General features: G+C 40.7%; 1 protein-coding gene across 1 annotated transcript in view; it reads left to right on the top strand.

Annotated features, from left to right (window-relative positions):
• The first annotated feature begins 5,232 nt into the window (after nucleotides 1–5,232).
• Nucleotides 5,233–15,831, top strand: part of NUS1 (NUS1 dehydrodolichyl diphosphate synthase subunit) — a 28,568-nt gene continuing 17,969 nt past the window's right edge. The window contains exon 1 of the mRNA XM_007120112.4: nucleotides 5,233–5,798. Within this exon, the coding sequence (XP_007120174.1) occupies nucleotides 5,375–5,798 (424 nt within the window). The 5' untranslated portion in view covers nucleotides 5,233–5,374. The remainder of the gene's footprint in view (nucleotides 5,799–15,831) is intronic.

Below are 15,831 nucleotides of genomic sequence, written 5' to 3'. Positions count from 1 at the left end.
AACAGTGAGAGGCCCGCGTACCGCAAAAAAAAAAAAAAAAAAAATTGTAACAAATGTTACCAGTCTCGTGGGGTGTTGTAAAGGAGGAGGCTATGCATGTGTGGATGCAGGAGGTAGATGGGAAATCTTTGTACCTTCCTCCCAATTTCGCTGTGAACCTAAAACTGCTCTAAAAATAGCCTAGATCTAAAGACAAAATACAATAATGTCCTGTGGGATTTAAAACATATGTGCAAGTAAGTACCTTGCAACAATTGCATAAAAGGCAGTAGTGGGTAAGTGGATTTGTGTTAGTCTGGGTCCTCTAAAAGCAGATGCACAGACTGGAGTAGCCATGCAGGAGATGCATTAGGTCAAGGCCTGTGAGGGGACATAGGGAGGGAGCTGGGGAAGGACAAGAGAGCTGTCAGGTCAAATTGTACATTCCATGTGCCTTTCAAGAGCATGTGGCACATTTACCAAGACTGACTGCATGTTGGGCCATAAAATATGTCAAATAATGGAAATCGTTCATATATGTTTTCTGGACACTGCAATTAAGCTAGAAATTGATAACAAAGAAAAATCTCCCAAATGGCTGGACATTAAGCAATGCATTTCTGAAAAACGCATGTTCAAAAACATCATATTGGCAATAAAATATTTGTAATTGAAGGATAATGAAATATTACATATCTGGAATGCCAGAGGAATGGAGTTTGTTGGGGTTTTTTACCTTTTATGCAGACAATTTCAAACACATTAAAGTGTAATGGGACCCCTTGGTACTCTCTGTTCTATTTTGCTGTGAACCTAAAACTGCTCTAAAAAATAAAGTCTATTCTTAAAAAATAAATAAACAGGGAATGGGACAGATTTGGTCCGTGGCCATGGTCTGTTGACCCTTGGTCTAAATTTTTAATATCCTACAAAGGATGGAGGAATATACAAAACTACACCAAAATACAGACAGTGGTAAACTCCACAGGACAATCTGGTTTCTTCATATATAAATTGGAAAGGAAAACAAAGAGAAGGAGGTGGAATGAATAGATTGAAAGAGACCTAAGAGGTATATCAATCAGTTGCAAAGTGTGGCTCTCGCATGGATCCTGATTCAAACTGCAAAATATAAAAATTTAAAACACTTTAGGATTATATAAACAACTGAAAATTTGAACACTGATTTGATATTTAATGACATTCAGGAAATATTGCTAACTTTTTAGGTATGATAATGTATTGTGGTTATATATTAAAAAAGAGCTCATCATTTGAGGTATGATGAAATTTTACTATGTGTAGGGTTTGTTTAAAAATATTATGAGGGATTTAGCTCTGTATTTGGGGGAAGTGAATGGGGATATAGGTTTGTTCATGAATCAGTCACTGTTTAAGCTGGGTGATGATACATGGAAGTTCATCATGCTTTAACGTATTTGAAATTGTTCACATAAAAGTTAAAGCAAACAAACTCCACTACATTTCCCAGCCATATTTGCTTCTTCGTCACCTGCAATTTCCTTACATTTTTTTCAGTTTATTATATACTTAAAGTGCACTTTTTTCAAACTAACTACATATATCTAATCTAGTTAGCTGTGGGATTAAATTTAGACAACACAACCCATCTTTTATAAAAATGCATTGCCACATTCTTATATCTGAAGTGTTGTACAGCTTGCAAAATCCACCCTGTCATGCTGGTTTGCACTCTCCATAACATGTCTTAGCTGAGTATTCAGCATTGCTTCTAAATGTTCTGCAACTGAACAGGTTTAATTTTTAATTTATCAGTTGATTTATCATATAAATCCTATGTACTAGAGCCATAACTGCTTGAAGAATAACTTTCCAGTAGCTGTATAGATCATTTTCTCTTTTGCTCTATAAAAGATATGCCACCAAATGTGGTGATATTAAAGTTTTCTCTTGAATGACCAAGAAATTGTTCTGATAACTGTCTGTCTTTTTCTTTCCTTGTTTAATTTTAAGAACCTTATTGACAAATTCAGCATGTTGTGTTTCCAAGTATTTTTTTGAAGGTTTTAAACTTTCATTTGCAAAGATATCATTACAAATATTTTTTAAAAGTTCAGGGTCTCATTTTTGGAGCTTACATATTTGACAAAAATATCTTTTAAGATAATCTTCTTTTTAAATTCTTATGTCTAGTTCTAGTCTTGCAGTGTGGCTTAATGGAAATCAAAGTTTACCCTTTGAGCCAACATTTTTTTCTTAATATTGTCATTCTTTATGCTTCAAGATCCAGCAGTTGAACCTGGACTAGGCCTAGGTATTTTTTACTTAAAGAGGCTTTTACCTTTTAAGGAGAAAATGATCCATTTTAGGGGCTATTTGTATTAGCTCAACCACAAGGTTACAACTTCCAATAATGAAAACTGTAGTAAATGATAATGTCCTTTCTAAAAAAAAAAATACTGAAATTTTGTCTCATTTTTTTTTTTCTGCAGTAGATTAAATTACCGAGCTCTTACTACCGAGCAGACATTGTGCTAAACACTTCACATACACTATTGCCCTAATTCTTACAACAATCAAATGAGGACTGGAATAGCATCACCTCCATGGTGCCATTGCCACACTCCAGATAAGGATACAGGGAAGGGAGTAAGTGGATGAGCTAGCTGAAAGGATCTTCCTTAGAGCCCAGCCTCTTACACATTATTCTGAATTGTTCATCTCTAATAGTTTTCTGTAAAATTGAGATGGTTCTACCTGGCCTAGACAGATCATATGTTTAGTTGTGAAGATTAAGTTAAACTTAAAATATTTTTGTAAACTGAAAAGAAATCAAATACTGTTCCCATAATGTTTGGGATGTAACATCTTTCTGAGGCTGTGCAACTCTTTCTGCATTTTTCTGTACATGGTAGAATTTGAGGAGTTTAGATATGCTTAAGTCCAAAATTTGTATTCTAAACCCTTAAAGTTCCTGAAAGTGCCACATTTACCCCTTTTGTGGGGGGGGGGAGCATGACAAATAAGAAATCATTTAGAAAAGAAAGAAGTTCATAAAGTTCTTTGGATTGAATGTACATATATCTCTCTCTATATATAATAGGACATGCAGTGCAGTTTTCCTGTTGTCCCAGAATTGTGGCTGAAAACAAAAGGCAATGAATCTATCTCCTTCAAAGCGCATAGATGCAGCCTGAAATGGGAGTAACCACAGGGCACCTTCATTCTTAGCCCACTGAAAGGTGCCAAAGGAGAGAAATGGGCCCCCATCTTTTCCAACCTCCTCTTAGGAGGCTGAACATCCCTTAAGCCAGGAGACCTGCTAACCTACCTCTGGCTTTCTAGGAGGAAACAAACAAACAAACCACAGGAGAGATGCCAGGATCTGCATACTGGGGGTGGTGGTAGAGACTGTCAGATGGAGATGGTTTGCTTAAGTTTTCAATTCAAAGAAGTAGAAAAGTTGCAGTCTCATGTGCCTTCACACTTGAGTTGGCCATGGGGAGATGAGATTGATGCCTCTAATCGTGGCAGAAGAGGCAAACAGTGGGACAAAAAGGTGAGGATAGCAGAGAAATGTGGCAGGGTGTCAGCTGGGGGTGCCGGGGTGCCCTGTGGAATACGGAGTCAAATTTCAAAGGGACGCTGGTGCCCGGGGAGCTTCCTTAGCAGGGCATCCTGGAGTCCCATAGGCAACAGCAATGGCCAGCGAGGAAGAAGACCGCAGGCTTTCCTGGTCATGGCCTTTCCCCGCCCCCTCTTCTGTGCCCATCAGCAGAGAAGCAGGTGCAGAGGAGACCGAGGGAGGTCAAAGAGTGTAAAGGGGGTGCTTGTTGCTCATCCCTCACTTCCTTGGGCTGAGATGCCAAAGGGAGGAAAATTTTGAGATGAACATGAGATTCAAGTTTTAAAATACAGTGAAGTGAGTCTTAGAAATGAAAAGGAGACTAGTTGAAAAAGTGACAATGATTGAAACATTAAGGTATGGAGCCAAGATGCTAACAGATGTTTCCCAGTAGAAAAAGGGGGCCTGAAAAAACAAGGATTAGGTAGGTATTACAAAAATATGCAACTGTTTGATTTCATATATAGGTTATGTATATGTATATATAATAAAATATATAATATATAACATGTAATAATATTATATATACAGACCCACATATTTAGGAAGGTGAGAAGTACTATAAATAGAGCCATGAAATATATGAGGAGCCATGAGATTAACAAGGAGGGAGAGAGAACTTCAGGTTAGGGAATCAGGGAAGTTATATTGAGGAGGTGGCATATAGGATGAACCTTGAGAAATGGGTCGGGATTTGGGCAATACCTAGTTGGGAAACAGGAATTCGGGAGAAGGGAAGATCTTGTGCAAAAGGGGCAAAAATGGTACAGAACTGCTGCAGGGAAGTACAGAACTGGCCTGGAGGACCACTTTGTAGTCCCAATTGGCTGTGTGAAGGGGATGATACCGCGCAGTATGGGCAGTTTACATCAAAGAGAGGTGGTGACTGAGGTCAATCGTGCTGGTAGTTAATAATCGCTGAATGAACGAATGAATGAATTGAAGAATGCAGTGACTGGAGCGCCAGGCGATGTAGCCTCTCTTTTATGAACTAAGCAATGAACAGCCCGTAAGGATACCGACTTAGAGAGGAATGACGTGGGCAGAAAGCATTGTGTTTCAGGAACATTACTAAATATCCTCATTGCCACTCTTGGAAGAATTAGCCTCGGCTAGAAGATTTGACCGAAGTACAGACCTCTCTACCAGGCACACTTCCGCCTCTGAAGGCACTTCCTTCTGACGACCCTTGGTTGACCTCCAGCATCAACACATGCTGAGGGCTACTTTCTACCCCTAGGTTCCTTCTGGCATTTGTAATTTCCAATCCACTTGGGCCATTTTTGCTCTTTGGAAGCCGTTTCTGGGGGGGCTATGAGAAGAGACAGACCGTTCAAGATGCCCAGGATCCGAGGGACGCGGGTTCCCGGGAATCGCCCATTCTAACCAAGAAGACGCGCGCCTGACTGACGTCCTGCTCCGAGTGTTGCCGGCGTCTGCTCCTCGCCCTCCACGCCACCAGGGGGCGCGCTCTGTCTCCGGCCCAGCTAGTTCGCAGCCGCACGCCGTCCCTCCCCGCGCCGGGCTAGGCCCCATCCTCGGACCCAGAGGCCGCGTCAGAGTTCCACGTCGACCAATTAGAACTGTCCATGTACTAGCGGGGGCGGGGCTGCCGAGGCAAGAGGAAGATGGCGGCGGGGGCGAGGTGAGGTGTTGGCAGTTGAAAGGGGTTCGGGTGCGGGGGGCGGGAGAACGCGGAGAGATGGCCCGCGCCGGCTGCAGGGTCGGATAAGAAGCGGTCACGCCGCGGGTGTAGAAGAGAGGAGGGCGCCCGGGCGCCACGAGAGTATGACGGGGCTGTACGAGCTGGTGTGGCGGGTGCTGCATGCTCTGCTCTGCCTGTACCGCACGCTCACCTCCTGCCTCCGTGTTCGGTTCGGCACCTGGAACTGGATCTGGCGGCGCTGCTGTCGGGCCGCCTCCGCCGCGGTCCTAGCGCCGCTCGGTTTCACGCTCCCCAAGCTCCTGGCTGTCGGCAGGAACGGCAGGAACCGCCGTCACCACCGGCATCCGCGCGGGGGGCCGACCCCGGCCGCCGCCCACCCGCGGCTACGCTGGCGCGCGGACGGCCGTTCCCTGGAGAAGCTGCCTGTGCACATGGGCCTGGTGATCACCGAGGAGGAGCAGGAGCCCAGCTTCTCGGACATCGCAAGCCTCGTGGTGTGGTGTATGGCCGTGGGCATTTCTTACATTAGCGTCTACGACCACCAAGGTGAGACCGGGAGCGGGTAGGGGGGGCCGGGGCGTCTCCGGCCGCGGGTACCGCGCATCGGGCAGGTGGACCCGGGGCGCGTCGCTCGGCACAGCCATCCCGGCTACGCGAGTTACCTCGTCCGGAGGCCCTTAAGTGCAAATTATGGTGCTGGCGCTTTTGAGGAAGGGAGATAGGCTTAATTCGACACCTACTAAGTTCCTGAATTTGATTCAGTCGCCTTCTACATATTTAAAAATATTTCTTATTCGTTATAATGTCCCACTAAGGTGCATGATGTTTCTGTACCCTTGTTTCACAAATGGGGGAGCTGCGATAACAACATTTATTGATTTGTCCAAAGTTAGAGAGGTAGTAATAGGAGGATTGAAATTTTAGCCAGTCTGTGCTTTTCCACAGATTTACCTTTTTGTTACACTGCAGTGGTTCTTCAGAGAGGCTCAAGGCACTGTTTTTAAGTCACAGCAGGCTGTGGAGGATTTATGTATAAGCTAAGTGGTTGGGGACAAGTGGCATTTGAAGTGGGTTTATGAAGAGTTCGTGAGAGACTGGATGGACAGAAAGGAAAGTGGTCACCGTCTGTCTTCGGAGGTCTGGGATGTTGTGCGATCCTTGATCCTCAGGCACCAACACAGTACTTGTCCTCCCATAAGTTTTTTTTGTTTTGTTTTGTTTGCGGTACGCGGGCCTCTCACTGTTGTGGCCTCTCCCGTTGCGGAGCACAGGTTCCGGACACGCAGGCCCAGCGGCCACGGCTCACGGGCCCAGTTGCTACGCGGCATGTGGGATCTTCCCGGACCGGGGCACGAACCCGTGTCCCCTGCATCAGGAGGCGGACTCTCAACCACTGCGCCACCAGGGAAGCCCCCTCCCATAAGTTTTGACTGAGGAAATTTTCACTGTAGGGAATTTTTATAGGTACAAGACTTCAACATTGTTCGGGTAGCTACAAACCTAAAGCACAGTGCTAGGCATATTCCTTGGAGTTTTACATTTAATTTCATGGATTCTCAGGCTTGTGGGGTGGAGGATAGACACACTCACATGAGTGGCATGGGTAGCAACAAATGTTGGGAGTTAGTAACTGCTGTGAGAAGGGGGAAGAGAAATTCTCATTGGAAAAACTTGAGAAGTTCCTCCAGAGGAGATGGCATTTAAGCCGGATGTTGAAGAATGAATAGGAGATCAGGTTGGGAAAGGCTCTAAATGTCATGTTTGGGTTTCATTTAAATCTTGAAAGCAATGGTATTTCCTTAAAGGTAAGAATGATTTAGGAGTATTGGTGTGAAGGAAAGAAAACTAGTGTTTTAGGCTCTGTTCAGTACCTTAAATTACTGGTATGCTCACAGAAGCTACAACTTGATTTTTAATCTTTAAGTCTTTGTTAGACAGGCAGGTTTAAGTGTGACATTTTGTCAGAAAGGTTAGGTTGAGGTCAGACAGCACCTCTTGCAGGCTATTAGAGTAATCTTTGGTTGACTGATTGCCTTCCTTGCAGCCAGCAAGGAATATGGTGACTCATAGCCTGTCATCATCAAATGATAATTTACCCTGAAAGGTAAAGTTTAATATACTCAGGGACTTACATTTTTTGGAGCTTGCCAGAACAATAGAAATCACAAGACTGTTATAAGGCGATACACTCTTTGCTTAAGCAATGCAACAGAAACGTTGGGGGAAAAAAAGTAAGTGAAGCAGGGCTTCCCTGGTGGCGCAGTGGTTGAGAGTCCGCCTGCCGATGCAGGGGACACGGGCTTGTGCCCCGGTCCGGGAAGATCCCACGTGCTGTGGAGCGGCTGGGCCCGTGAGCCATAGCTGCTGAGCCTGCGCGTCCGGAGCCTGCACTCCGCAACGGGAGAGGCCACGACAGTGAGAGGCCCGCGTACCGCAAAAAAAATAAGTGAAGCAGAAACGGAAATTAATTAAAGCTGTGGAGCAATGTGGTGAATTCACTTTAAGTGAGTCACTTATAGCCAGGGGATTCTTTTAAAGCAAAAGTACCTTTACCTTCTAGTAGAGAAGGAAAATGAATAGCTGAATAGTTTAAATTGGTGGCTGCCTACGAACGCAGATTATAATACTGCCACACTTCCTTGTTCTGGCAATTCCTGTTCTTAAATTGCCGATGTGATTCAGAAATAGCCTGTGTCATATTCGCTAAAAGAAAAATGATTGGTAATGAAAAGGAAGAAGTCAAGCTAAGCAAAAGGAGTTTTACGGAGCATTTTCAGTGCATGGACTCAAGAGCATTTTGTGTCTACTGTAAAAGCAATTTCAATTATTTTTTAAGGGATAAAAGTTAATTTCATTGTTTGAAATAAGAGGCTTTCAATTTACTCATCCTTGGTTTTGACTGATTGATTCATTCATTTAACAGGTGACAGATTGGGTGTGTGTTAAGTACCAGATACTGTTCTAGGCAAGAGAGTGCCCCAGTGAAAAAAACAGACAAAAATTCCTACTCTCATGGAACTTACATTTTAGTGGAAGTCTGACAAATATTGTAAATGAGTAAAATGTATTAGATCATAAAAGCAAAGAGGAAAAATAAAGCAGGGGACGGGGAGAGGAATGTTGAAAGTCAGTGGTGGAGTAGGGGGTGCAGTTTTAAATAGAGTGGCCAAAGAAAGCCTCGGTGACTTTTGAGTAGACCTGAAAGAGGTGAGCGATCAAGCCATGTGGATATGTGAGAAAAATTATTCCTTTTTCAGAGGAACTGTAAATACTTAAGCTATATTCGGTTTTCCCAAACTTTCACTTAAACCTATTTCTATGTGAATATTTAACTGATTTTTAAAATCCTGTTGACATACTCTAAACGCCAATTTATTGAGTACCTACTGGGATACAAAGAAGTACAAGAAATTGTCTCTCTTAAAGAGTTTATACTCAAGTTAGGGATAGTTACTAAAAATTAATGCAAGCTAATATATAAATGCTAGTGAATGGAAGAGACTTGAAGGAGAAAAAAACAGAAAAATCCCTGAGGAGCAAGGTAACCTCCATATGTCCATAGGAGGTGACATCTGAGATGGGCCTTGCAAAAATAGGTAGAATTTGGATTAGCATAATCAGTACAGTGTTCTTTGTGTGTGCCTGTGTGTGACAGAGAGAGAGAGAGAGAGAGAGAGAGAGAGAGAGAGAGAGAGAGAGAGAGAGAAAGAATGGGGAATTCCCCATTGGCAGCATTCCCATTAGAGTAGATTGAACAACAGCATCGAGCAGTGTGTTGGGATCAGTAAATATAATAGGTAAGTTTATGTAATGAAAGGTTGAGAAATGAGGTAGGATGAAGGCTTGGCCACCTGTTCTGGTTATCTGTAGCTTTGTAGTCTACTCCAGAACATAGTGTTATAAAACAATTTATGAGTTGACTCGGTTCAGGTGGACAGTTCTTCCTTGGGGCTGGTTCTGCTCATAAGGTTACAGTCAGGTAGTAGCTGGGACATAAAAGTTCCTTATATACATTTCGTGCCTGGTTTATGATGGCTGGAATAGATGAGGACAGGTTGGTCATCTGTCTTCACATGGCTAACTTAAGTTTCCTCATTTAATAGTGGCCTTGGGGTAGTCATGCTTCTTTTATAGGCGTTCCCAAAGAATTAGCCAAAGGCCAAAGCTGCGAGACTTCTTATGACCTAGCTTAGGAAATCATACAGTGTTACTTCTGCTGTATTCTCTTGGTCTGAGAAGTCACAGGTCTGCCCCAAATCACGAAAATGGAGAGGTAGACTTTACCTCTCGATGAGAAAATGGCTTATGCAGCAGGAGTCGGGGCTGGGGCTGGTGGCAGCCATCTTGGAGATGAGCTACTGTACCACCTTCCATTTTCCCCTGTCTTGTACCCCTTAACCTCCCAAATTTGTATTTAAATCAGTGTTCATTCTAATTATAATTGGATTTAGATTATATTTAATTCTTAGACTAAAAAAAAAATCCACTGATATTTACCTTGGTTTGACTGCCAACAGACTGTTCTTTTCATTTTCATCTACTTGCACTCTTTCTTCATTATAATCAAGAATTTCTGTAAGTAATAATTTCATCTGTCAGAAATTGGAGTTGTTTTCTCAGGTATTTCTTGAGCTCAGAATTCTAGAAGGGAGATTTGGCTATTTTGTCTACATTATTATAATTTAAGAAATGACCATAATTGGGCTGGTACAAAAATTGGAGTTTGGGGCTTTTGGTGCTGTAGCCTTAGGGGTGTTATGCTTGCCTGGGTTCACTTGAAGTATGCCTAGATCCAAGTTACCTAGAGATACATTGTCTTCAGTGATGGAACCTGTTCATGTTGCTCAGCTGTATTGGTGCCATGCTGAGAACCTTGTTGTAGGGCAGTAGTTTTCAAAACATGGTCTGTGGACCATCTGTGAATGAGTCATTGGGGGTGTTTATAAAAAATACAGATTCAGCACAGTTATTGATTAGACCAAATTAGGGGAGTGGGACCTGAGCATCTCTATTTTTATTAAGCTACTTATATGATACATTTGCACATTGAAGTTTGACCCTAACACAAATGAAAGGATACCCTACTACTTGCATTACATCAAATTATTCATTCATCCTTCATGTTCCTTTTCATAAGTGAAGATAATCTTGGGTGGGTCTTAATATTAATTATTACTTAATATTACTTTTTTCTTTCTATTTTATTTTATTTTTAATTAATTTTTATTGGAGTATAGTTGATTTATAATGTTGTGTTAGTTTCTGCTCTACAGCAAAGGGAATCTGTTATACATATACATATATCCACTCTTTTTCAGATTCTTTTCTCATATAAGTCATTACAGAGTACTGAGTAGAGTTCCCTGTGCTATACAATATGTCCTTATTGTTTATTTTATATATAGTAGTGTGTATATGTCAATCCCAATCTCCTAATTTATCCCTCCCCCACCCAAAACAAACCATAAGTTTGTTTTCTACATCTGTGACTTTATTTCTGTTTTGTAAATAAGTTCATTTGTACCATTTTTGTAGATTCTACATATAAGCAATATCATATGCTATTTGTCTTTCTCTGACTGACTTCACTCAGTATGACAATCTCTAGGTCCATCCATGTTGCTGCAAATGGCATTATTTCACTGTTTTTTAATAGCTGAGCAATATTCCATTGTATATATATATACTATATCTTCTTTATCCATTCCTCTGTCCATGGACATTTAGGTTGCTTCCATGTCTTGGCTATTGTAAATAGTGCTGCAGTTAATTATTACTTAATATTACTGTAAATTGGAGTGATCCAGAATAAGGCATTGCCTTCTATGTGAGAATTCAGCAACAAAACAAATCGTTTGTGTTGCTCTTTTTAGTGTTATTTCCGTAGTTGTAAATCTATACTAGGTATCGTAGGAAATGGTTTTTGGTTTCAGATTTCTTACACTAGAATTAAAAAGATCTGCCCTGTGTACTCCCAGCCTTCTCAACATATTTCTCACTATTTTATATGCCTTTTGCTGCATCCATAATTAGGTTACTTGATGTTCCCTCCTTCTGGAGTGTCCTCTTCTCCTTTTCTTGGCAAATGGTTATCTAGCTGTCAAAAGGCTATCACTGATCCTTTTAAGTCTATCCAAACTATCACCTCTTAGGTAGTCTCTCTTGGCTATTCCATTCCTAATCTTGCTCTGTCCTTGAATCTCCTTACATATTGTACATCTTTAAAGGTACTTCCATTCTCCATTTTGTGAAGTAGTAGTCGTATGTATATGTGCCCGAACTTTCTTACTAGATTGTAAGCTTTGCAGATGCTAGCTGTCCTTCTCATTGTTGCTTCATCTACAGATTGTAGCTTGGTGTTTGCATGTAATGAGTAGGTCGGTATATATTCCTTGAATTGGAAGAAGGGGCTGCATTTCTTGTAGATAAGAATGATGAACTGAGTCGTAATTTGTTTCCCAACACCAGTACCCAGAAGCTTTAATCAAAGTAGTGGGGGGAAATGAACATAGTTTGCCCTAGTTTACTTATTTGGCACACTGACACAGATGCTGTTGGGAAATATAATTTTATCAAGTATTGTTCTCCTTACGCTGAAATACAGAGTTGCGAGAAGTGTTGAAAGTCTAAATATAAATTGATTAGATTTGATATACAGACAATACAAACTAGAGTACTTGTCTTCCCTCATGTGGAAACTCATGTAAGGGAACATTCTATTTCTAATCTTCACCTTTGTATAGTACATTTCAAAAATATACAGAATTTCACATTTATCTTAACATCCTGGGATGTCCTCTTCCCTTTTTCTACGAAAGGGCTAGCTACCTGTCAAAAGCTATCAATAGATCCTTGTACATCATTCTCACTATTACCTGCTAAGTAGCCTCTCTTGACTGTTCCATCCCGTTTTGCTTTGTCTTTGAAAAGCTCTATCCTTCTTTTGAACTGACCTCATTCTCTGAGTACCTTTCTATTTAACCGTACTGGATTTATGTATGAAAATAAACCTTTCCTTAACAGTAATAATTACTCTTTGTTGCACTCTTACTATGCACTAGATGCTATGCAAAGAAGTGAGTTAAATCCTTAGCACTTTTAGCAGTCAAGAAACTGAGACTTAGAAAACCAAGAACCCATATATAGGAAGGGGCAGATCTAGAATTTGAATCAGATTTTATTCCAAAGCTTTGGTACTTAAGCATTATGCTGTACTGACTTACACTGAGAAGAGACTGTAACCACAGTACAGTCATGTTAGTACTCTTCCTGATTATGTTGTGTCATCTTAAAGTCTTGGTAAAGTGGGTACTTATCTAGAGGTAGTAGAAATAATTTGTAAAAGATATTTAAAGGTAAATAGAATTTTCTTCATACTACTAATATAAACATTCATTCTTTGAGTGGTAGGACACACTTGACTTATTTAATCAACTAAATTTAATTTTATGGAGCTCCAGTTCTGTATTGAACTGTTTCCTTGTCAGGTGAGCAGAGTCTGGGAAGACATTCTCATTTAAAAAAATGTGCAGCCAGAGGCTGAGAAAGCCCACTTGGCTAGTTTATTTTACACATCTCTCCTGCTAAAGAACTGGGACTTAAAATTTAGCCAGCGCTCTTTCCCGTATGCTGTGCCACCATCACACATATCTTTCTTGGTACAACATGCTCATTCCAGTATAATTGTTGTTCTATGAGGTATCCTGGGGCACTCTCTGTCTCTGTCTCTGTCTCTGTCTCTGTCTCTCTCTCTCTCTCTCTCTCTCTCTCTCTCTAAAATTTATGTATTTTATTTATTTATTTTTGGCTGCATTGAGTCTTGAGTCTTCGTTGCTGTGCGCGGTCTTTCTCTAGTTGCGGTGAGCGGGGGCTACTCTTCCGTTGCGGTGCGCGGGCTTCTCATTGAGGTGGCTTCTCTTGTTACGGAGCACAGGCTCTAGGCACGCGGGCTTCAGTAGCTGTGGCTCATGGGCTCTAGAGCACAGGCTCAGTAGTTGTGGTGCACGGGCTTAGTTGCTCCGCGGCGTGTGGGATCTTCCTGGACCAGGGCTCAAACCCGTGTCCCTTCCATTGGCAGGTGGATTCTTAATCACTGCATCACCAGGGATGCCCTCCTGGGGCTCTCTCTTGAAATAAAATTGTTTAATGGCTTGTAAGATTTATTTTGTTATGACTACTTCAGTCATGTAAAATTTTATTGGTAGATTTTTTAAAAAATTATTTTTCCATAAGTATATGTTTTTTTCTCTGAAGGTTGCCTCTGATAATGTTACAATTGTATTGTTAGAGAATTAAATGAGGGTTACCACCAGATAATTTACTTAGGTGTCTTGTTTAAAAGAAGAAAGGTAGACTGTTTTGAAGGATGGCCGTTTATTTGCAAAAAAGTGTTACTTTAGTTCCTTAGCTGGTGAGATGCTTTGTAACCAGAGAGATTGGTTCAGTGTTTATCTCGCTTTTCTTCCCTTCCTTTCCCTTGTCCTTATAAACACTTGCTGTTAGATATTTCTTTAAAAATCTGTTTCTGTAGAAGGGAAGGAATAATCATAAAAGTTCAAATTTCAGATCTAAAAGAAATATTAAACGTGTATTTTGAAAGTCTCATTTTCTAGAATTGATTATTCAGTTCATGTAAATTTTAGGAGAAGCAGTATTTAAGGGATACAGGTAAGATTTGCTGATTGAATACTTGTTTAATTAAACTCTTACTTGGTTCCCTTAATTCGAAAAAACTATTACATCATGGCGTTATTACCCAGTTAATGTGTACATAGTTGATTGTTAGGGTAGACTGAATATTGAAACTTATAAATAATTCTAAAATGTAATTTTAACTATTAAAGACCCCAATAAGGTCTTTATATCCTGAACAGTATATAACCTGATTGGTGGATAGGACATACTTAATTCTCTCTTTGAAATATTTTCTCTCCTGGCTTCCATGACATCATGTCTGGTTGGATTTCTTCCTATTTTGCTGACTGTCCCTTCTGAGCCTTATGTCTGGCTTGTTTTCTCCACTTGTAAAAGTTGAGATGTCCTAGAATTTTGTTCTGTATGTGTGCCCTTGTCTTTCTGATGTTCACCCTATCACCTAGATCAAGGGTCAGAAAACTTTTTCTTAAAGGGCCAGCTAGTAAATATTTTAGACTTAGTGGGCTGTATGATCCGTGTCACAAATACTCAACTTTGCCAATATAGTCAGAAAGTGGCCATAAACGAATGGTGTGACTGTGTTCCAGTAGCAGTCGTTTGCTGACTCCTGTCCCAGATGGTTTTTCCAATCCTTTGGCTTTAACTGTCACCTGTATGCTCACACTCAGGTTTGAATCTCCAGTCCTTATCTCTCCTATAATTCCAGGCTCCTGTATCTCACCCTACCTAACATCTCCACTTTGATTTCTTTAGGCATCTCAAATGCTTAACATGTCCAAGACAGTACTCTTGAATTTCCCCCCCTAAACCTGCCTTGCTCAGCTTTTTTCCCATCTCAGAAAATACTACTACCTTCCAACCAACTGCTCAAGCTAAAAATTTAGATGTGAGTCTTCTACATCATGTTCTACCTTCTAATCTTGATCTTCTAGAATATATCCCAAATTGGTCACTTGTTTTCGTTCTTCATTGTAGCCGTCCAAGTTTGAGTTTTCATTATTTTTCACCTGGATTATTGCTGTAATAGCCTCTTAATTTATCTTCAGTTCTGTTCTGACCCCTGTATAATCCGTTCTTCACCCACCAGCAAAGTGATCTTTTTTGGTAATACTATTCAAACTCTGAATAAAACCTTCCAACGGCTTCCCATTGTACTTGGAATGTTTTCTGAATTCAGAGACCTTTATTGTTAAATAATGCAATTGTTAAAATAATCATGAGACTACCACCAAAGAAGGATACATGTTATATAAGTGAAAAAAGCAGGATACAAAATTGCATGGTCATGTATTCCAAGATTACACATGCATGTGGACAAAGGCTCGGAAATGTTAAAAACCAGAAATAATTGTATTATGATGGTAAGATTAAGGGACGTTCAATTTATTAGGAAAGGATGGTTAGGGGACATATCCTTATTGTCTAAACTTTGAACATCTTATACAGTTTTTAATACTAGAATTCAAAAAGGATATTTCTTAGGATATAAAAAGAAATCTACATTTGGTATAGTTAGTGTTTATCAAAAACACCAAAAACATTGTTGTCTTTCTGAGGTCCAGCTTTCCTAGCATAATATTTTATTCTTTCATGGAAACTGTAGATTTTTCTGGGTGTGTGCATGTGTGTGTTTTAAAAAAATTCGGCTCTTTTCATGTAGCTTTCCAGTTAGCATACATGTGGGAAATTGAGAGTGCATGAGATATAGTTGTAGAGCAACAAACATAATGTAAAATTCTTTAAGTCATTATTGCAAAAACTTATTTTATATTCACAAGTCATTCTTAAAGAATTCAAATATCTGTTACCTTGTGACTTCTTTTTTTTTTTTTTTTTTTTTTTTTGCGGTACACGGACCTCTCACTGCTGTGGCCTCTCCCGTTGCGGAGCACAGGCTCCGGACGCGCAGGCTCAGCGGCCACGG

Source organism: Physeter macrocephalus, chromosome 10 (assembly GCF_002837175.3).
Source record: "Physeter macrocephalus isolate SW-GA chromosome 10, ASM283717v5, whole genome shotgun sequence".
In the NCBI taxonomy this organism is placed as follows: Eukaryota; Metazoa; Chordata; class Mammalia; order Artiodactyla; family Physeteridae; genus Physeter; species Physeter macrocephalus.
Note: the sequence above shows the minus strand (reverse complement) of the source record. Positions and strands in the feature narration are given on the sequence as shown.